This window comes from Rhinopithecus bieti, unplaced genomic scaffold (assembly GCF_001698545.2).
Source record: "Rhinopithecus bieti isolate Rb0 unplaced genomic scaffold, ASM169854v2 scaffold_7580, whole genome shotgun sequence".
NCBI classification, from domain to species: domain Eukaryota; kingdom Metazoa; phylum Chordata; class Mammalia; order Primates; family Cercopithecidae; genus Rhinopithecus; species Rhinopithecus bieti.
Window position 1 is genome coordinate 1,731,232 of NW_016805470.1, and position 22,942 is coordinate 1,754,173.

At 44.1% G+C, this 22,942-nt stretch overlaps 1 protein-coding gene across 2 annotated transcripts in view; it reads right to left on the bottom strand.

The window, feature by feature from the left end:
* Positions 1-20,137, bottom strand: part of DNAAF9 (dynein axonemal assembly factor 9) — a 91,492-nt gene extending 71,355 nt beyond the window's left edge. The window contains exons 1-10 of one of the 2 annotated variants that reach the window (XM_017872610.1): positions 20,058-20,137; positions 18,001-18,037; positions 13,530-13,617; positions 12,242-12,318; positions 9,677-9,721; positions 9,244-9,289; positions 5,312-5,423; positions 3,756-3,826; positions 2,759-2,809; positions 2,063-2,150 (exon numbers count right to left, since the gene is read on the bottom strand). In XM_017872610.1, coding sequence (XP_017728099.1) covers positions 2,063-2,150; positions 2,759-2,809; positions 3,756-3,826; positions 5,312-5,423; positions 9,244-9,289; positions 9,677-9,721; positions 12,242-12,318; positions 13,530-13,617; positions 18,001-18,037; positions 20,058-20,073 — 631 coding nt within the window. In that variant the 5' untranslated portion in view covers positions 20,074-20,137. The remainder of the gene's footprint in view (positions 1-2,062; positions 2,151-2,758; positions 2,810-3,755; positions 3,827-5,311; positions 5,424-9,243; positions 9,290-9,676; positions 9,722-12,241; positions 12,319-13,529; positions 13,618-18,000; positions 18,038-20,057) is intronic. The other variant, XM_017872611.1, reaches the window with a different exon arrangement.
* Positions 20,138-22,942: the final 2,805 nt, after the last annotated feature.

Here is a 22,942-nt window from a genome sequence, read left to right on the forward strand (position 1 = left end):
GCCTTTATTCTTGCACAGAGACCTTAGGATACACTGAATCTTGTTGGATAACTCAGTACAATGCAAGACTATTTTTCTAACAAGGCCCTTTGCTAAGAAGGTGCAAACTAATTTTGGCAAATATCCCTGCTAAATATTATAATTGGCTCAAGGATGACAGAGCACAAACCACCTCTGTGTTGTGCCTACAATCTGCTTTTAAAACACTATGCAATCTTGCCTCAAGGCTGGTAGTATTACCACACACTCCCTGCCTTCAGCAAATGTTCCTAACTCCCGGGTTCTCTGCACTAGGATCCGGAGAGGCAGAAATGCAGGGACAGATGTGATAACAAATGCCACTGCCACTCCAGCAGTATGTGGACAGAAAACCAGAACTCCTTGTGCTTTGTCTTCTGTGTGAATGAAGGGGCAGAAGCTGAAGCAGTGGTCTGAGAACAGGGACAGGAATTTGCCGCCGGACAGAATATTTTCAACAAGAACAAATCATCCAGAAAAGGGATTTGCTTAGTAGAGGTTGAGGAATTTGTAGAGTAAGTCAGAACTCCTCCTTCACATAAAGGCTATATTCAACAGGGAAAGAATAGGACTCATAAGAAAATGTTATTTTGAGGAAGCCAAAGAGGAACTTGCAGTAAATCCCTGTAAAATCCATGCAAGACCAACAAGGTTTTTCAGGATTTTATATGAGCAGAAACACTGCCAGTTTGGATTGAAAGGGACAGAGAAAGTATAAAATTGAAGGAGACTGTTGGACCCTCAAAATTCTACTGGCAAGAGGCAGGCTGATAAAACTACTCAGCTACAAACAAGGTGCTACCTTTCACTGAAAAAGGAAGGATGACAGCAGTGTAGCCACAAGCCCAAAGGGTGGAGCCATGAGCCCAGAGCAAACCAAGAGCAAACAGGGTAGAACCAAGAGCACCGAGGCAGAGCTGAGAGCCAGAATTATTCCCAGGCCTTGAAACCTAATCAAGGAACTGAAGTCTGCCCAGCTGGACTTCAAAGCTGCCTTGGGCTGGTGACTCCTTTTTACCTTCTGTTTTTCCTCTTTGTGAACCTGAAGTCTATGCCAGTCTCACCTTGTATGTTGGGAGGGCTGCGGGCAGATGACTTGCCTCTTTACTTTCGTAGGTCCACAGACACGGAGAGGAACTATGGTCAGGAGCTGTAGACAGATTACTCTCCCAAGCCTCATTTACCATGGGACTTAGATGATCTTGATCATGAGATTTCGGATATTTAAGCCCATGAGATTTAGGACTTTGACCTGTAGCCACAATGGGATGAGACCCTTGGTAGGAGGTAACCAGGGACATGAATTATGGGGGCCAGAGGGTGGACTGGGATAGGCAAAAACTTAAGATGCTGATAGCAAAGAATAATTAGAGAGACTCCAAGTGTGAGAGAGATTCAATACAAGAAGGTTCTTTATAGCTGAGATGGAGGAGGTCACAAGGGCAAGGACTTCTGGGAGGAGGAGCTGAGAGGATCCCTGTTTGACAATCAGCAACAAAACGGGGACCTCAGTACTACAAGTGAAAGGAACCAACATCCTGGCTGAGATTGGGAGAAGATTCTTCCCCAGAGGCTCTAGATAAGAGTCTAGTCTGCTTGATGCCTTGATTTTGACCTCAAGAGATCTGGGTCCAGCCAAGCCTGCCTGAACTTCTGACCTGGAGAACTGTGAGATAATAAGAGGGTGTTGTTTTAAGCTAGTAAATTTGTGGTAATTTGTTACACAGCAAGATAAATGAATCCAGATTCTGTTTAGGTCCACAAATTCTATTTCTGGAAATGCTGCTGCCCTAGCCCACTCGGAGAGCTAACTAACCTCAGGCAGCAACAAAAGGACCAGGTACAGTTCTGTGATCAGCCCCTCCTAGCATAAATTTCCTCATCTACAAAGTGGGTGGGTCAAGAGAGAAAAGCTGTAGGAAAACATTTCTGTACCACAATTATGTTCAAATAGAAGACGTATTATTAATCACAACTCCCATGCTACCATTTGCAAATGAGGGACCCAGACATGGCCAAGAACATTAAAGTCATAGCTCCTTACCTTCCTCAGGCCAGGACTGTAGATTGCTGGAATAAAGATATGCTCCTTCTCCTCCTGTTAGGAAAGTGCCCAGGAAAGACTCATCCCCTTTAAAACAACAACAAAACAAAACCAAAAAAGAACAGGTGATTTATAGCATAAATATTCACAGAATCAAAAGTCCTGCCCAAATATGTCCATCTACAAAGCTGAGTCAGGCTCAGACATGCCCAATGTATTCCATGGCCTTTGGCATTGTCTGGCTCTTTGGCAGGTTACTGGCATCCTTGATTTGTGCTGAGAAAAAGAACATTAAGATTCTCTCTGAGTCCAGGCATCAAAGCCTGCAATGCTTGTTCATGTTCCAGTGGATTTATTTCCTTTGTGAAAACGGAGGCAGCTTCTCCTTGGCCTAAAGCCTTGATGTCTCAGCTCTACATGTCTAGGCCAATCTGGGATCTACTTTTAATACTACGGGGAGATTTTTAAAAAAACACCAAAAGGCCCTCATGGAATAAAGAATCCCTCTAGTTGTATCCCCCATAAATGGTGATTTCGAAAGCTCTGCTGGGAAGGGGAGGAATGCAAATAGGAAGTGAAGACAACACAGTGCAAATCCTTTATATTAGTAGTGAGATGAAGTATTTTAATACCTTTATGAATTGCTTACGTTATCTTTTGATATGATGTTAACACTGAAATAAGAAGGCTGCTTACCCTCACTGCTTGCTGGGTTTTCTCAGACAATTTTACTTCATTATCTTCTACCTGTGTCCAAAATGAATGCAGATTTTCAGTCGACTACTTCAAGGGAAAACCCTGCTAGGTCTCCCTACTGTGTTCAGATATTCCCAGGACACTGGCTGGGCAGTCTTTCACCATGTCCATGTCCAGTGTTCTCAGGCCCTGACACACCTGAGATGTCTGCTGGTCACCAGGGCTCAGAGCCCAAGGCCATGGTGGGCTCTCTCACTAGGACCTGAGGTCCAGCTAATGAGCTTATGACAAGCAGAGGGGATGTGTGAGTCTCCACCTATATTTCACTTCAGAAAAAAACAACTGTTTTTAGGGATGAAGCAAAGAGAATGTATTAAAGTATCTTCAGAGAATGTCTTCTCATTGAAACACGTTCAGATTAGAGGATAACTCTCGGTCTTCCCTGTCTGTGTGGGAACTGTAGAAGCAGAATGTGAGCACTCTCAAGCAGGGACTCAGCCCATTAGCAGACTCATTGCTGTCACACCTACGTTCCAAGGCCCCAGTTTCAGAACAAGTGCCTCCCACTGCAGAAGATGGGACTTTTCTACAAATAGAGAGATGTTGCAGTAAAAATTCTGTAGCAACCACTCTACCAGGGAAGCAAGTCATGGGATCCACTTCTCATGATCTGTGTGACCTTGGCTGGGCCGTTCAATTTATAAGCTCAGTTTCCTCATCTGTAAAATGAGGCTGTTAATTTCTTCCTTTCACAATTTAACGGTGACCCATGTGACTTTGTTCCTTTCTTTTGAAAGTTTTCTAAGATTGTGAGAGTTAACGAAATTAAGTTCATTTGTATAAAGAGAAAGGACTGGGATAAAAAATTCCATTCCTGAACAACAGCTAGTTCAGGATCTGACATCCCACCAGGGGCCCAACAAAGAGGCTCTTCCTCAAATGTTCACCCTGATTTCTCCACACATAGGTCCACTTCTACCTGATGAATGACACTAACCAGCCAGGAGCAGAATCTGGGTACAGCAGCAGTCAGGACTATGGAGCGGGTTTCTGTGGTAACAGTGCCATCTGCAGGAAGACCACACACATGCCAGTTACTCCCCTACCACGTCAGCCTGCCTCACAGGCCCTAGACCCTAAATGCCCTTCTCAGGAGTTAGGGCTTTTTTTTTTTTTTTTTTTTTTTTTTGAGACAGAGTCTCGCTCTGTCACTCAGGCTGGAGTGCAGCGGCGCCATCTCGGCTCACTGCAACCTCTGCCTAGCAGGTTCAAGCAACTCTCCTGACTCAGCCTCCCAAATAGCTGGGATTACAAGTGTGTGCCACCATGCCGGGCTAATTTTTGTATTTTTAGTAGAGACGGGATTTCGTCATGTTAGCCAGGCTGGTCTCAAACTCCTGACCTCAGGTGACCTGCCAACCCTGGCCTCCCAAAGTGTTGGGATTGCAGGCAACATGGCAAAACCCTGTCTCTACAAAAAATATGAAAAATTAGCCAAGCGTGGTGGAGCATCTGTGGTCCCTGCTACTTGGGAGGCTGAGGTGGGAGAATCACTTGAGCCCAAGAGGTGGAGGTTGCAGTGAGCCGAGATCATGCCACCACACTCCAGCCTGGGTGACAGAGCAAGACCCTGTCTCAAAAAGAAAAAACAAACCAAAAACCAAGAAACAAAACTTTTGGGAATTAGTCCATTTTACCATTACATTCTTTTATCAAGATAGTACAGGTATACATATTAAAGATCAAAGAGAATTACTATCAGGCTCATTCTACCATTCTTTAGAATATTTTCATTCCTTAGAATATAGTAATTCTTTAGAATATTTTGCCAACTTAACAGGTAAAAAAATAATACCTAATTACTGTTTCAGTTTTTTCTATTTTTTTTTTTTTGAGACAGAGTCTCACTCTGTCACCCAGGCTGGAGTGCAGTGGTGCGATCTCAGCTCACTGCAACCTCCGCCTCCCAGGTTCAAATTCTCCTGCCTCAGCCTCCCAAGTAGCTGGGATTACCGGCACCCACCATTATGTCTGGCTAATTTTTGTATTTTTAGTAGAGATGGGGTTTCACCATGCTGGCCAGGCTGGTCTCAAACTCCTGACCTCAAGTGATTCGCCCACCTTGGGCTCCCAAAGTACTGGGATTAAGGCATGAGCCACTGTGCCCAGCCTTCAAGTTGCTTCTTCTTGACTCCCAGTGAGGTTACATATCTTCATTTATACATAGTCCTCCTCTCTTTTTTGTTTTCCATGTCTGTGAAGTGCCTGTTCATTTTTTTTGCTCATTTTACTATTCAGTAGCTTATCTTTTCTTATTAATTTGTAAGAGTTCTTCATAAATTAGGATGTACACCCTTTGTTCATCATTAATATTCCTTTTTTTTTTTTTTTGAGACAGGGTCTCGCTGTGTTGCTGAGGCTGAAGTGCAGTGCTGTGATAAGTTCTAATATTTTTACCAGTTTACTGTTGGTCTTTTGCCTTAGTTTATAGCTTATTTTGCCAAAAAAAAAAAAAGGCTTAAGGTTTGCTTTCTAAAGATCACATATACTTACCCTTTTCTTTAACTAAGATTTGAGAAGTCAAAAATGATTCAGAGAAAACCACAGATCCTAAGCAACCATTTCCTCCCAGCAAGTCAGGAATGTCATAGATGGTCATACAAGCCTGCATCAAATGAGAAACCAGTTCGATCAGTTACCAGCCCAAAACCATCAGAGAGAAATCCATAAGAACGAGACCACAAAATACTGCCTAAGGAACATGGCAAAAGAGTACTGAAGAGTTTCTAGGGAAAACTGGAGTTATCCTAAATACATCTTTGAACTGGGAGGTGACTTTAGGATCACCCGGGCTTCCCTGAAATTGCTCCCTGATCAGAGACACACTTGGGCTATAAGGAAAGTATCTTTGTATCCATATAGTCCCTCAAATTGCTTTATACTGACTAGGCACAGTGGCTCATGCCTGTAATCCCAGTAACTTGGGAGTTCAAGGAACCCAGGAATTTGAGATCAACCTGGACAACACAGTGAGATCCCCATTCTACTAAAGAAAAATCAGACTGGGCATGATTAACCATGCCTGTAATCCCAACACTTTGGGAGGTGAGGCGGGTGGATCACTTGAGCCCATGAGTTTGAGACCAGCCTGGGTAACATGGTGAAATCCCATCTCTACTAAAATACAAAAAAAATATTAGCCAGGCATGGTGGTGTGTATGCCTATAATCCCAGCTACTTGGGAGGCTGAGGCAGGAGAATCGCTTGAACCTGGGAGGTGCAGGTTGCAGTGAGCTGAGACTGCATCACCAAACTCCAGCCTGGGCAATACAGCAAGACTCTGTCTCAAAAAATAAATAAATAAATAAATAAATAAATAGCCAGGCATGGTGGCATCTGCCTGTGGTCTCAGTTATTCAGGTGGCTAAAGCAGGAGGACTGTTTGAGCCCAGGAGGTTGACGCTGCAGTAATCTATGATCATGCCACTGCACTCCAGCCTGGGCAACAGAGCAAGACCCTGTCTCCAAAAAAAAAAAAAAAAAAAACAAGCAAGAAAGCTATTCAAACTTTTATGGCCAAGATAAATAAAAGCAGAGGCTTCACTAGCCCGGAAACCAAATTAGAACAACTCAGAGAGCTCCCAAATGTCCAGTAAGAAAGCCCTAATTTATCAGGTAAAAACTAGTGAAAATGAACAATTCTGGGAAGAAGCCAGCAGAAGAAAGAGAAAATGATGTTAGCTAGAGCTAGAGTCTTGGATGACCAGGAAGATCTGATGAGGGACATGGGATAAGCAGCACAAGGACCTGTCCCATCCTACCCTGAATAGCGGTGAGCGGTGGGTGCTGGTGCAGATCTCCTGAGACTAAGTCCACTTTCACATATTATCGTTCTAGCCTGGGACCCCTGTCCCACCCCTTAGGACACAGACAAAAGACCTGAGCCCCTTGAATGGATTGCTGAATTTTCAAATAAAAACTTAAAGAGGGCACAAGGTTGAAAAGAAAAAAACCACAGTTAAAGCCAAAGCCCTTAATTTTCCATATTATTATGATAATAGGATATATCAAAGAGACAAGTAGGCTTCTATATTTGAGTTAACTTTAGAAGGTTTATCTAAAGCTGTCTCAAAGGATTTCCAGCATCTGAAGACACAGAACCCTCCTGAGCTACATGGTCCCTCTTAAGTGACAATGGCAATCCTATGTCTTTGGTTCCCAGACCAATCAGGTGGACAGATCCTCTGGGTTCCTGATCCTTCATGTTCATATTTGGTCACTGATATTGAGGAAGGGAAAAGAGGATATTAAAAAGATAACGTGTAGCATTTGTTGGACACTTGTTATGTACTTCCCACCATGTGGCACAGGGAAAGAAAAAATATGGTATGGTGCCTGTCTTCAGGAAATCTTAATGTATAGCTGGAGAGACAAGGGCATTCGTACACAAAGGTCATCATATGACACATTATGATATCATATGATACATCAGGATTGAATTATTCCTTAATTTGTGTAGTACAAACTGCAACTGCAAGGACTATAGGAATACTAGTAGGGAGAAATCAACAGGGAAGGCTTTGGGGAGGAGACAGAACTTCATCTCTGGATAAGAGGACAGAATGTAGACAGAAAGCATCAACTTGCTGCTTCTTATTTCCTATCTCATTAGCTGTGCATACTTGACGCAAGACTATGATTTTACTGGATTCCTAATCACCTGCTACTATGCAAAGCATCTTCCAAAGCACTGTGTAAGAGTCCCAGGAGAGAAGTCAGACTTTAAAGTCTAACAAGGAGATAAAGTATGATCACCTAAATATCAGAAAGTATCTCCCAATGTTTTACTGATATCACAAAAAAGTCTGAAATAGTTCTAAAAGAACATCCACACAAAATGTTGACAGATGGGGACCAGGAACATTACAAAAACATAAATTACAACCTTAAAAAAATTACCCTTGTTGTACTATTCTCTGTAGATGGGTTAACACTACTGACAGGAACTTCTGAGTTACTTTTCCACAGGTGATGGTGATGGGGATGTGCTTGTACCAAATTATCCACAGCTGCCCACCCAGTTCCCTGGAACCAAAGCTTTTTGGAACTAAGGTTCAGGCAGTGGTCACAGAACAGACTCAAGATATAACACACACCACAAACAGAATCTTGGCTGGATATGTACCACCCTCTCATGCACCATTTGCCAACCTTCTTCACATCAGGATGTTCTGGGGTAAACGGAGGACTCAGCCTGTGGCTGAGAGCAACTGGCCTAGAAACTCTGGCTCCCCCAGGCTATGCTATCCCACCCCAGGGACCATTAGCTCAGTGCATCTCCAAACCATCCCCCCAGCACACAGGTTGGAAAACATTGCTCTGACTACTCTACCTCATGGCAGACGCAGGTCCCTGTTGATAACTGGTCATTTAAATAATTATAGTCATGTATCACTTAATGACAGGGATAGATTCTGAGAAATGTGTCATTAGCTGATTTCATCACTGTGTGAACATTATAGAGTTCACTTGTGTGAACATTCACTGTGTGAACATTAAACCTAGATGGTATAGCCTACTATACACCTAGGCTAGCTGGTGTAGTCTATTGCTCCTAGGCTACAAACCTGTACAGCATGTTACTATACTGAATACTGTAGGCAATTATAACACAATGGTAATATTTGTGTATTTAGGCACATATACACATAGAAATGGTGAGTAAAAATACAGCGTTATGATATTATGGGACCACTGTTGTATCTGCAGTCCACTGTTGACCAAGATGTCCTTTTGTGGTACAGGGCTGTAGTTAATTTTCCCAGGTTCCCGGTTTTTGTTTGTTTTCTGAGACTAAATCTCACTCTGTCACCCAGGCTTGAGTGCAGTGATGCAATCACAGCTCACTGCAGTCTCAAATTCCCGGACTCAAGTGACCCTCCTGCCTTAGCCTCCTGAGGAGCTCAGGCTACAGATGCATGCCACCATACCTGGCTAATTAAAAAACATTTTTTTTTAGACATGGGGTCTCACTATTCTGTCAAGACCGGTTTCAACTCTAGGTTCCCATTAAGGACATCAATGCAAGTCTTGGAACTCAAAGATGCCACTGAAAAACTTAAGTCTGTTAGTCAAGGCAGGCTTGTCCTGGACTCACATTTCGACACGAGGTCAGAGCAATCTCAGCTACCTGTAGGAAGGCTTCATAACCCAGAAAGAGGTGCCTCCCAACACCTCAATTAAGACTCTGGACCCCAGGGAAGCCTAGGCAAGGGAGAACAGATGTGGGTCGGCCTGGCACAGCTACCTGGGTACCCTCAGTAAGCACAGGCTCACCACTGCTACGGCTCGGATAGGACTGAGAGCAGATCAGTTTCTTCAGGTGGGGTGGGCTGCCCAAGACCCCACCCACTCCCACCTCCCAACTTACAGATGTCCCTCTACAGGCCATTCCCAGACAGCTGACCCATGACAACTCTGCTTACCGTCTTCACAAAGGATAAGCTATCTTCACTGTCCAGCGGTACAATTCTAGAAGAGGAAAGAGATGGAAGACTATGTTAAAGAGTTTTTAAGTGTACTTAAATTCACAGTGTTCGCTTTTTTCAACTTGGTAATGACATGTCATAGACTCGGATTGCTCTTAGGGCCTTTCAAAACACTGGGTTGCATGTTTGTAGAATTGGTATGTGGGCCACTAAGGTGAGTATGTCCATCCCCACCTCTGCCCCTCAGCTCTGCAGTGGGAAGAACGCAGGGTACAGGGGCTCAGCTGAGCAGTCAGCCCAAGCCCAACCCTGGAGTGATGTCGCTGCTAGGTGTGGAAGCATGAGAAAACCACTCATGTCAGCAGCCTTCCCCCTCTTTATCTTCCTAAAACTTGCTCCATATAAGGTTACACCACAATCATATACGCACCTTCCCTGATTATTCACAGCATGTATATGAAAAGCCATCTTGGAGCTGTAGACCAGAAACAAAACAAAACAAAAGAAAAATCAGTCTGCTCCTGCTCCCCAGACACCTGTGCAGGGTAACTGCTTGGGATTCTCAAGGCCACACAGTGAGGTGTGTGTCATCCTTGCTTTACCCAGATTTATCCTATTTTAGATACTTTCTCCAGGGTCCTATACCACCAGCAGGTATGGGGTCAGTGTCTAACTCTAATCACAGCCCTGCCTCTGTGCAAGTCCTAAGGACTGTCTTGACTCTTGGACAACAACAGGAGAAAATGACATGAGAGGACTGCTGCTCACTGCAGACTGAGAGTGACCCTCCATCCCTGCTCTAAGCACAAGCAGAGGCCACGTCTCTGCAACTCACAGTTAAATGTTGTGGAGCCAGGGGCAGGGTGAGGCCTTCAGAGCCGAGAAATAACTAGAAAACCGTTTTGGCTTACTCTAACTTGTGTAAGTGTAATTTCTTGCATTAACAAGTACTAGATAGCTACACACTAATTCCTGTCTGCATTCATGGCTTCCATTCCTTCCTGTCTTGGGAGAAAGAAATCTGCTAATCTGAAGCAGTCCGAGGGTCCTCACTGAAGTAATCTTTTTTTTTTTTTGAGACAGAGTCTCGTTCTGTCACCCAGGCCGGAGTGCAGTGGTGTGATCTCAACTCACTGCAACCCACCTCCTGGGTTCAAGAAATTCTCCTGCCTCAGCCTCCCCAGTAGCTAGGACTACAGGTATGTAAAACCACGCCTGGCTAATTTTTGCATTTTTAGTGAAGGGGGGGGTTTTGCCATGTTGGTCAGGATGGTCTCGAACTCCTGACCTCAAGTGATCGCCTGTCTTGCCCTCCCAAAGTGCTGGGATTACAGGCGTGAGCCATCGCGCCCCGCCCTCAGTGAAGTAATCTTTGTGGTGAGAAAGGGGTGGGGCTCCAGGTGGAAGACTGGCCTAGGAGACTCTTCTCTCATTGAAACTGGTGTTTTCTCTTTGTGCCTTTCTCCAACTAGGGCAGACACCTAGGCCTAGGAGGCCTTGGGACTTAGGGGGGCCTGCTCTGGGGAAGCTGAGTGGCCTAGGCAAGGGCCCAAGTAAAGGAGGAGTAGAATGACTATGCTAGCCATGTTGATGGTAAGAGAGAACACCTCACGGTGACAGCAGCTAACGTCTATGTGCCCAATCGCTTTACAAGATGGGTAGTTGAAGAAGCAGATACAGACAGTTCCCTATCTTGCCCAAAGTCACACAGATGCAGATTGAAGGAGCGTTCTCAAATTCAGGTTGGCCAGAAACAGATAGTACAGGGCAGCACAAGGTCTTAAGGGAACAAACTTCCTTTATCGTTCCCCTTTCATGGCCAGGACAGCAAGATCCAGAAGACCCAGGGGAGAGAAGACCTGAAGCAAGTCTAAAGCCCTACACCACAGAGTTCTGGCTTTCTTCCACTCGTGGGGCTGCAGAAATAGAATTCTTCTTGTTAGAACAATTAATTGACTAATCTTTCAAATACTCCAACTTATTACCCAGGACTGCAGATGTAAGAAAATGTGGGACATAGACCTGAGGCATCACAGGACATATCCTAGAAGTATTCTTTTTTTTTTTTTTTTTTGAGACGGAGTCTCGCTCTGTCGCCCAGGCTGGAGTGCAGTGGCTGGATCTCGGCTCACTGCAAGCTCTGCCTCCTGGGTTTACGCCATTCTCCTGTCTCAGCCTCCTGAGTAGCTGGGACTACAGTCACCGGCCACCTCGCCCGGCTAGTTTTTTTGTATTTTTTAGTAGAGACGGGGTTTCACCGTGTTAGCCAGGATGGTCTCGATCTCCTGACCTCGCGATCCGCCCATCTCGGCCTCCCAAAGTGCTGGGATTACAGGCTTGAGCCACCGCGCCCGGCCAAAGTATTCTTAAATAAATTCCCCAGTATTGCTGTCTTTTGTATCCTTTGTATAAAAGTGCACACAATGGTCCTCACATGAAACAGTGGGTTAAGTGGACTGGGTTCATGAAGATTTAGCTATGGATAAAGACTACAAAGAGATCCACCGTGACATGCTGGGAGATGTGATGGAAAAATCACCAGATTCTCAGACCATGCAGACCCCAAGACATGGCAGGCTCAGGGATTTCTGTCATTCAAGAGACAGATGAGGCCCAGTGCAAGTTTATTCTAAGCAGTGACTATCTTCCTGTGCCCAGGGCCCCCTGCCCCTAAAAACCTCACCACTCAGGTCCCCAGCTTTGCCTTTCTAGCCTTGGAACCCAGGCTTGTCAAGCCTCTTGTGATGCTGGTGTTAATCTGCCTTGCATTCTAACCTCAGAACATGTGTGTGACTTTCTCAAACAGTTCCTGCATCTTTGGCTCTTTGGCTTCTAAGTAAAGGCTGAATCATGAATGACTCTCCTTCATATATCCCATTAAAATTTTACTGAAACATTTCTCAAAGCGGAGATGAAATCTGAGTTATAAGGGAAAAAAGAATCTTTCAAAAACAAAGAAAAAAATTCCTTATAAAAAATATCAGCCATTGCTTACCGCAGGGCTGCCTTAAACGGAATCAACTCAAAGGAATCTAACCCAGATCCCAGAGTCTGCTCTGCTACCTCCTTGGCCTGTAAAATAATAACAAGACAGGGACAATTAGCTTTCACAGCAGGAGAAAGTACATCACTGATGGAAGGGCCCTCCTAACACTTGTCCAGGATCACACCATGCCCCAGTGTGCCCTTCCCGTCTATGTGACTACTTGGTAGGCATGAATAAAGTGAAAGCATCATGCTAAGGGAAACAAGGGCCTGCTTTCTCCAGGCTAGGTTCACAGGACAAAACTGCATTCAGGCAGGTGTGCACTGGAACCTGACGTGATGGATCCAGAGAAGTGACCAGCTGTGATGACAGCAGCGGAATGAGAGGTCTGTAAAAGTGCTTTCTCCTCCCCTCTTCCCCGGCAGGAAGAGAAGGAACCTCTGCCCTCAGAGTTTTAGCCAGATGCTAAGAATATCCAAATAGCAAGAGTTACAAAAGATCAGTTAAAAAACAAAGATGTGAGAACTGATATTGAAGGACACCCCACTGCTTTGGATAAACCTTCTGCATGTAGTGGTTAAAGGGCTGAGAAATCTGGAGTCAGTACCAGGGATACAAGTTCAGTGAGGAGGGGAGATGGCAAGGAGCTGGTGACTACAGCTACAGTCTCTCTGATATCTACATCATACACAACCTTTCCAATGTCAAATGGCTTCCTTCAGAAAAGGTCCTATTGGCATTTGGGAGGCATCAAGCTGACTCTTCTCATCTCCTTACTGGGTCAGATATAGGAATCCAACTCAGGGCAGGTTAACCGCAAAACAGCAAGGAAGATAATGGTCAGAGAACGGGAACAAATGTGCTTGTCTAGGAAAAGCAAGTCAGATTTTCTAATCTTTAGCTGTTTTTATTAAACACTGAGTTATAGGAAATCAAACTTACTGAACTTTATTAGAATTCACAGTAGAATAATCTATAGTTGCTTTTTTTTTTTTTAGTTTTTAAAAGCCTTTTGTTTAAGCTATTCAACAAAACAATGTGCTACAGAATGATTTTTCCTTAACACAACCAGATGTCTACAAAGAAGCACCAATTAGTTGTCATCCACAAGACGACAGCAGCACAGTCACAGGCAGCAGAAGCTCAGTGCTCTCAAGGCTTCGCTCTGCCTGGTGTCAAAGAGGCCCAAGCTCGCACAAAAGTGAGTACTACAAGGTGTCCAAAGAAGAAACACATGGATAGAATGTTTTACATTAAAGTAATAACTACTGGAAGAGAAACATGGTATTTAAATTACCTTTGTTAGACTGGAAGTTTTAGCATAGCATGCAATGCCAGCCACAACAGCCTCAATAACAGCAGCATATATCTGGGACAACAGCCTACTTCAAAAACAAAAAATAATGGTTAATATTACAGCATCATGAGGTTTTTGTCAAAAGATGCATGCACACAAATGACAACCCCTAAGAAACTGATTTTAAACAGAATGGAAAAGGCAAAAATATAACCCACTGATTTCTGAACCTTTTAAAAGTCACATGCCTGGGCTGGGGGTAGTCGTTCAGGCTTGTAATCCCAGCACTTTGGGAGGCTGAGATGGGCAGATCGCTTGAGCCCAGGAATTTGAGACCACCCTGGGCAATACGGCAAAACCCCATCTTGACAAAAAATAAAAATAAATAAAAATAAAATTATCCAGGCGTGGTGGTATGTGCCTGTAGTCTCAGCTATTTGGGAGTCTAAGGCTGGAGGATCACTTGAGCCTGGGAGGCAGAAGAGGTTACAGTGAGCCAAGATTGTGTCACTGCACTCCAGCCTGGGTGACAGAGTGGGACCTTGCTTCAAAAAAAAAAAGTCATATGCCTGGTTTGACTTATACTTTGCTTTTGTTATCACCTTAAGGAAAGTCGGCTCCTCTGAATTCTGCTCGAGACTGCCCCTCCCTGTTTGTAATCAAACAGACAAAAACTGTGTAGACTCCTTGACTCCTCTATGTGCAGAAGCAGCTACCTACAGACCAGGAATCCCTTCAGTGTTATCATACCCACTTGCTACTTTTCCAGGGACCAACCACACTGTAGTTTCATATAGTCTTTTCACTAGACCTGCTGAAGGCTGGTCTATTACTGGAAACACTGGGTAGGAGACCTCAGGGTGGAAGAGAGATGACCAGACTGAGGAGGGGCTGGGTTTTTCTCTGCCAGACTGGACTGCCACGAAGGTCTCCAGAAAAACCAGTCTGGTTCATTTAGGGAACCACCTAAGGTGGTTTTTCCACTTTGGCATTTACGGCTGGATAATTCTTTGCTGTGGGGTTTGTCCTGTGCATTGTAGGATGTTCAGCAGCACCTCTGGCTGCTAACCAGCATCCCTACCCACTAGATGTTTGGTAGCATTCCAGTTGTGATAATCAAAAATTTCTCCAGACCCTGACAAATGTTCCTGGGAGTGGGGAAAGATGGTGGAGGGAGCTACAATAGAAATTCCCTTGGTTGAGAATCACTGCCTTGGAGGAAGGAGGTGCAGGCTCTTCTTAGGACACTTGTGAAGAGAAGGGGCTGATCCAAGGGGTCCTGAAAGGCCAAGAGAGGCACCTGGCAAGGAAATAACAAGGTCTCACCTAAAATATGTCTATTTTAAGGGCTCATCCAAGGGGCCCTGAAAGGCCAAGAGAGGCACCTGGCAAGGAACTGACAAGGTCTCACCTAAAAATATGTCTATTTTTAAGCCCATAAGAATCTTTTAACAGGTAAAGGAAGATGATAGGAGTTCAAAAGTGGGAAAAAACACAGAAATAATTGGTCTAATCCTCTCATCTTACACAGAATAAGCAACAAGGGCCTCTGGAAGTGGAATAAGTTGTCTATTAAGTCATAGAAAATTCAAGGCTGACCCAAACTTAGATCTGCTCTCAGCCTGGTGCTTTTCCACTGTGCCACATCACATTGCCATCTCCTTCAATTTCCTTCTTGGCTCCTGCACCACACCTCCGCAATGTAGGTAGAGGTTAGGGTTGAGTTGAAGAAAAAAGAACAGGGAGAGGGTATACCCTGGAAGGGGCCTAGCAGAGAGATGTGAATGAGCTCGGCTCCTTCCAGGTGAGACCAGAATCCTCTACACTTTGACCCTAGGGTGCAGTTTTAAAAATGCCAAACCCAAAGACATGTAAAGATATCCCTCTCCTCAGCTGATTCAAACATCACTCAGTACCAACATTGGTCAGGCCTTCCCCTTGCTTGGTCTTCTCCTATACTGATCCTTACTCAGGAGTTCAATACACAAGCCACATGACCGCTGACCCATAAAATTAAAAAGCCTGCATGGCTCTGTTGTCACTTTTTTTTTCTTTTTTGAGACGGAGTCTTGCTCTGTCACCCAGGCTAGAGTACAGTGGTGCGATCTCAGCTTACTGCAACCTCCGCCTCCCAGGTTCAAGCGATTTTCCTGCCTCAGCCTCCCGAGTAGCTGGGATCTTACAGGCTCCTGCCACGGTGCCTGGCTAATTTTTGTATTTTTAGTAGAGGTGGGGTTTGACTACCTTGGCCAGGCTGGTTTTGAAATCCTAACCTTGTGATCCACCTGCCTTGGCCTCCCAAAGTGCTGGGATTACAGGCATAAACCACTGCACCCGGCCTCTGTTGTCACTTTCACTTGAATCCACATGTTCCATTGGATCTGTGATTTGGCAAATCTTCCAATGTGCACCCAGTTACCACTCAATACCAGTCCCTGACATGGGGATCAATGGATTTGGTTTAGGTAAAATGTTTAAGGGTCTAGCGTAAGTATCCAGAACAGTGGCTAAGCAGCGCTGGCACAGCAGTACAAGCAGGCACAAGGTAAGACTACAACACCCACCAACACTTGAGGAAATGGTTAACTTGTTGCTAAGGAAAGGAAACCCACAAAAGAACTATATACACGTATGACTACAGCTTAATCATTTTTTTAAAAGCCCAGAAAGATACATACATATACATACACATATATACACGTACACACACACACATTTTCTTTTTTTTGAGACAGACTCTTGCTCTGTCGCCCAGGCTAGAGTGCAGTGGCACTATCTCGGCTCACTGCAACCTCTGTATCATGGGTTCAAGCAATTCTCCTGCCTCAGCCTCCTGAGTAGCTGGGATTACAGGCATATGCCACTACACCTGCCTAATTTTTGTATTTTTAGTAGAGATTGGGTTTTGCCACGTTGGCCAGGCTGGTCTCAAACTCCTGACCTCATGTGATCCACCCGCCTAGGGCTCCCAAAGTGCTGGGATTACAGGTGTGAGCCACCGCGCATGGCCACACACACACATTTTTGAGACAGGGACTCACTCTGTCACCCAGGCTGCAGTGTAGTGGTGTGACCTCAGCTCACTGCAACCTTGACCTTCCCAGGCTCAGATGATCCTCCCACCTTAGTCTCCCAAGTAGCTGGGAATACCGGTGCGTGCCACTATGTCCAGTTAATTTTTGTAGAGACAGAGTTCCGTAAGATTTCCCAGGCTAGTCTCGAATTCCTGGGCTCAAGCCATCTGCCCACCTTGGCCCCCCACAGTCCTGGGATTTCAGGTGAGCCACTATGCTCAGTCCCAGAAATATATACAATAAGATACTAATGGGTAGTGCCAGACAGGAGGAATTATAGCTGATCTTAATTTTTCTCTAATTTCATATTTTCTGTAGTATGATTATATTTCTTCTATTATATTTTTCCCAGTACAACTTTGTGGGCCCTGCCCTAGTAATTCTGATTGTAATCTTGGGATTGGTCCTGGAGAACCTATATTTTAAAGAGATCCTTAGATGATCTTTTGTAGCCTCTCACTGCTGGTCATAGGGAAGTGCTGATCTAGACCCTACCAAGTTAAGTTGCAGTATTTAATTAGGTAATAATAAAATTTTATTATGTCCATATAGCTGAAGGAGAATGCTTTTTTGAATTTAATAGTTTCAGCACTAATTTTCTGTCTGGTTTCCTGCTGTATGTGAAAGAAGAGAAGTCAACAGTAGGTAGGCCCTTTCTCAGGTTGCACAGCCAGTGTTCACACCCTCTCACTATGTTCCACAGGCTTAAGTGTCAAATCCAGAGAAAAACACTCTTCAGACCAGTTGGGGTTTCACAAGATTCTCCCAATGGATTTCAGGATGGTTTATTCTTAGAAAAGCCCTTAACTTAAAAATGCATTATGTAGAAAACATATCAAGGGGAGTTACATAATATAAATGCATGGGTGTGCAGGTAGGAAGTCTCTGAGGTCTAGAGAGAAGAGCAGATGGTAAAGCTGGCAGGGTTCTCTGGCCTGAAATCCAAGCTGAGAGAAACTTTGGAAACAACACAGTAATGTTCATGCCATAAACCAGATGTCTTTTTTTTTTTTTTTACACAGTATCCCTCTGTTGCCAAGAGTGCAGTGGTACAATCAATCATAGCTCACTGAAATCTTGACCTCCCAGGCTTAAGTGATCCTCCCAACTTAGCCTCCCGAGTAGCTGGGACCACAGGTGTGCACCACCATGCCTGACTAATTTTTTATTTTCTGCAGAGACAGAGTCTGCTTATGTTGCTCAGGCTTGTCTCGAATTCCTGGTCTCAAGTGATCCTCCCACCTCAGCTTCCCAAAATGTTGGGATTACAGTGCACGCCACCACACCCAGCAAAAGCAGATGTCTTAATCACTGTTGATCTCAAAAGGAAGTACACAGGATAGTCACAACTGAGTAACTCGACTTTGAGAAAGAAAAAATAAAATATGAAGACTTACATTTGTTCAGTTTTCTTGGGCAGCTTGCTGTCACCACCTGTGAAAGAGGCCCACTAAGAATGTGACAAGAGCACAGGATATGCAAACACTTAACAAGGAAGCTAGAAATGCTTAATTTACCTGAAAGGCATTGTCAAGAACAACATTTCTTTTTTTTTTTTTTTTTTTTTTTTGAGACACAGTTTAGCCTGTCACAGACTGGGAGTGTAGTGGTGTAATCTCGGCTCACTGAAACCTCCGTTCTCCCGGGCGTCTCAGCAATATCCCTGCCTCAGGGGCCTCCTGAGCTAGCCTGGGCATTATAGACGTGCACGCCACCATGCCCCACTAAATTTTTGTATTTTCAGTAGAGTGGGGTTTCACCATGTTGGCCAAGCTGGGTCTTAGACACACCTGATCCTCAGGTTGATCACCACAGCCAACCTCGCCTCCCAATAGTGCTAGGATTACAGGTGCCAGAGCACACCACGCCCAGGCCTATTTTTTTCTTTTAAGTTAAACACCAGTGACAAATCCCAACAACCAGTGGAACCTGGACACTCCCCAATAGCCCTTCTGGATCTTCACTTTTCCCCACTTTACACCCACTCAGCCACACACTAAATACCAGGGAGATATGTGCAATCGTTAGGTTCTGGCAAGGTTTTTGTTTTATTTTAATTTTTTAACTTCGAGGCATCAAGTAACGGACTCACGTTCTACCCTCTCTGCTTGTATCTCCTTACGTAACCTGACCAAGTTATGCTTCTTTCCAGAGGCTTTCCTGGCTTATTTAACATCATCCAGAACTAAAAATATGGTTCCTGATGTGATTCTCTCCTTCTGTGTAGCAACTGCTGCAGACCTGCATTCATTCCTGCAGGTTCTTTTCCATGTGTCTTTGTGATACCCCTTGCAACTTCCCTGGTTACCCTAGTAAGCCAGGCAGCCCCAGCCAGCCCAGCCTTTCTGGAGGCTCCCACAGCATGCTCTTAGCTCCTAAGCACTCTCTTTTATTACGGCCCTTTTCTCAACTTTCCTCACAAGAACAGTTGAGTGGCGCCACCTGGCCCTTGTCATCCAAATTCATGCCCAGACCCCTATCTCCTGTGCTTTTTTTTTTTGGAGGATGGAGTCTCACTCTGTTGCCCAGGCTGAGTGCAGTGCCTTAATCTCACGCTCACTGCCAAGCTCCCACACTCCCACGGTTCACACCATTCTCTGCCCTCAGCCTCCCAAGTAGGCGCGGGGACTACACGTGCCACTCCACGCCTGGCTAATTTTTTTAGGTATTTTTAGTAGAGACGGGGTTTCACTGTGTTAGCTAGGATCCGGCTCTCGATCTCCTGACCTTGTGATCCACCCGCCTCAGCCATTCCCAAAGTGCTGGGATTACAGGTGTGCAGCCACTGTGCCGGCCCACCTCCTGCCCTTTTTTGTTGTTGTTGTAGACAGCGAGTCCTTCACTCTGCTGCCCAGGCTGCGGGGAGTGCAGTGGACTCAATCTTGGCTCACTGCAACCTCCAGCCTCCGGGTCAAGCACATTATGGTGCCTCAGGCTTCCTGCCAGTAGCTGAGAAACTACAGGTGTGTGCAACGCCTGGCCTTTAATTTTGTATTTTCAGTAGAGGAATGGAGTTCGGCCATGTGTTGGCCAGACTTCCGGTATCAAACTTCTGACTACAAGTGATCTGGCCTGCCTGTGACCTCCCAAAGTGCTGAGATTACACGGCGTGGCCACCATGTCTGGTCCTACTCTGCTAGCTTAAATTAGGTCTTATCTCATCTTGGGCCTCCCCTGGTGACACCTAGCAAAGGGTGTATATCGATGGTTAGACGCTGTAACGTAGGCCTGCCAACCAATCATGTTCTCTTGAAACACATTCTGCTGAGAAATGTGTGTTAGACACCATTAATAGCTCCAGAAGTAATCAGAGAGGGACGCTGCGAGGGCCACAAAATTGGGCTATATGAGCTTCCAGCAAGTAGTGGAATTTTGCTTAATCAACTTCTAAGTTCACGGGAGAGAACTAATTCATTAGATAAGCTGATGAGGATGACAACTTACAGGGACTTACCCAAGTAAGGAACCATGGTAGCCTCCAAAAAAGTATGTCTTGAACATAGCAAGAGCGCTCCTTTGGTGGAGACGCACTGGGGCTACCTGGATGATCAGAAAAATAAAAATAAAAAAAGGGGCCCCAATAACTTATGCATGCTACTAGCTGAAACAAAAAAAGTATTCAGAGTTAATGGAAATAAATTTTTTTTTTTTTGAGACACCAGTCTTACTCTGTCACCTAGGATGGAGTGCAGTGTTAATCTGAGTCATTGCAACCTCCACCCCTCCCAGCGCTCTCAACGAGAGTCTCTTGCCTCCGCCTCCCTCAGCAGCTGGGACTAAGAGGCACGTGCCATCGCCACCCAGCTCATTTTTTTTTTTTTTTTTTTGTATTTTTAGTTAGAGACAGCGTTTTGCCCCATGTTGGCTGGGCTGGTCTCGAACTCCTGACCTCATGTGATCTGCCTGCCTTGGCCTCCCAAAGTGCTGAGATTACAGGCGTGAGCCACTACACCCGGCCAGAAATAAATTTTCTTCTACAAAACTGATTTATTATTTTTTAAAGACATAGGGGAAAAGATGATCTTTAACTGTTTTTCCAAAGGTATCTTTTGGTGCGTGTGCGTGTGTATGTCTGGTTTAAACTTTGGCTATATTGTGAGGGTGCTGTTGGATACTCAGTCAGCCCAGGGATGCTAAGGGATTCATGACTCAGAAGGACAAAGGAAGCAAGGTGTTTGGGTTTTGACTGTCAATACTCAGTCCAGAGTTTTCACCATGAAGACCCTGGCTGACATGACAGGCAGAGGTGTGGGGCAGCTCCAAATTCAGGAGAGGAGGGTGCTATCCACATCCCCACCTCCATTTGTATTTCATCTCTGTACACAGCCCCTGAGGGAGAGAAAATAAGTTATTCTAGGTTTTCACATTTTTATTCTTCTTCCCTGTTAAGATGTTCATTGATACAGAGATAAAATAGATGTCCTTTCCTCTTCTGAAAATCCAACATCTCATGAGGGTTCCTAGAATAATAGGTATAAAATGCAAAAATACTACCACCGAGCTAAAGGAACATTAATAAGTACAATATACAAAAATAGCTAAATACAACACAAAGATTCATTCCTTCTATTTTACTCAATTGTTTAAGATAACAACACTAGAATTCATGGCATTTTTCTGTAATATTGTGAATCCAAGTTACAGACTGGAAATAAGAACTTATTCTAACTAACCTATAAAAAAATTCACTAATAGTGAATATGATCAATATTGCCATGACAATGAATGAAAACTCAAGGAAGTATTTCTAATTGCTGGCTAACATATTTCCTCAATTAAAACATGTTCCTTGGATCTCCAAATTTTCCCTTATTAAAGGTTTTTTTTTAAAAGGTGCCAAGTGTTTGTGCTATGCATTGAGTTCAAGTCATATGGTTTAAACCCCAGATTTGAAGGGGCATAGTTCTTTTTCAGTTGTGTACACTTGAGTACATGAATCTGAAGTCTATTTCAGTCAGAAGATCAACACACCAGCACAGGTGTTGGCCAGTAGAATGGGATCTATACAAAGAGTCAACATTTTTCTCAGGGAAGAACTTTGGATTTTCTTAAGCAGTTAAAGTAGTAACTGGTTAAGAGTCTAAACCTTGGTGTCATAGAGCACGACTCTTAAAAACATTTTAAGTCAGGCTGAATCAATTGTGAGCTTTCCTGGAAGACTATAAAAAAAATAAGAAGAACCTCAAGACAGCTTCACTGGATGTCTGGTCTAAAGGTACCTATCCTTGTATTTAAAGGAAGATTTTGAAATAAATAAATAACAATATATATCCAGATAATCCTATCCACAGCCTTGGTTTTAATTACCCCCTTCATACCAAGGGAATGCTCAAATGTTTACTTCCAGACAAGACTAATCCTTGTGACCCTAGACTTATGTATCTAACCACTGCCGCCTCAGCTCTATTTGGGTGTCTCACAGTCATTTCAAATTCACTATCTAAAGTGAACTTCAAACACATCCAATCTGACTCTCCTCAGTGTTCCCTCTCTAAATGAATAGTTTCTTTGTCCACTCAGTACAGACATCAGAATCCTGGTGCTTCCATGTCTTTCTGTGGCTTGACCGCTCTTTTCTTTTTATCGCTGAATAGCATCCATTCACTTACTGAAAGACATCTTGGTTGCTTCTAAGTTTTGGTAATTGTAAATATCCACATGCAGGTTTTTGTGTGGACCTAAGTTTTTAATTTTTTGGGTAAATACCAAGGAGCGAAATTGCTGGATCTTATGGTAAGACTGTATTTAGTTTTGTAAGGAAATGCCAAACTGTCTTCCAAAGTGGCTGTATCTTTTTGCATTCCCACCGGCAATAAGTAAGAGTTCCTGTTGTTCCATAGCCTCACCAGCATTTGGTGTTGGACATCTAAATTATTGCTCCAAACATTTCCTAGCTGGCTCTCAGTCAGCCCAGGATGATAAGGAATTCACAACTCAGAAGGAAAAAGGAAGCAATGTGTTTGGGTCCAAACATTTCCTAGCTGGCTTTCCCTGGAGTTTTCAAGTCCATGGGATCGTCAAAGGCAAAGATCATGACTCTCCCTTCATCTAGCACAGTGACTGACATTTACTAGACATTCAACAAGGATTACTGAAATAATGAGTGAAAACTTTTTGGCTTTGGAGTGAAACAGACCTGAGAGCAGAAATTGCTTGTATAATAACAATCTATAATGTGAATATGCACTGGGTGGTTTTTTATTTTTATTTTTTTGGCAACTTTTGAGATAAAACCATTTTAAAGTATACAATTCAGTGGTACATTGCCTTGATCATTATGTTCTCTTCCCTTCCTGATGTTCCAAGATTCCTTCTTTTATCATTTCCTCTCTGTTTAGA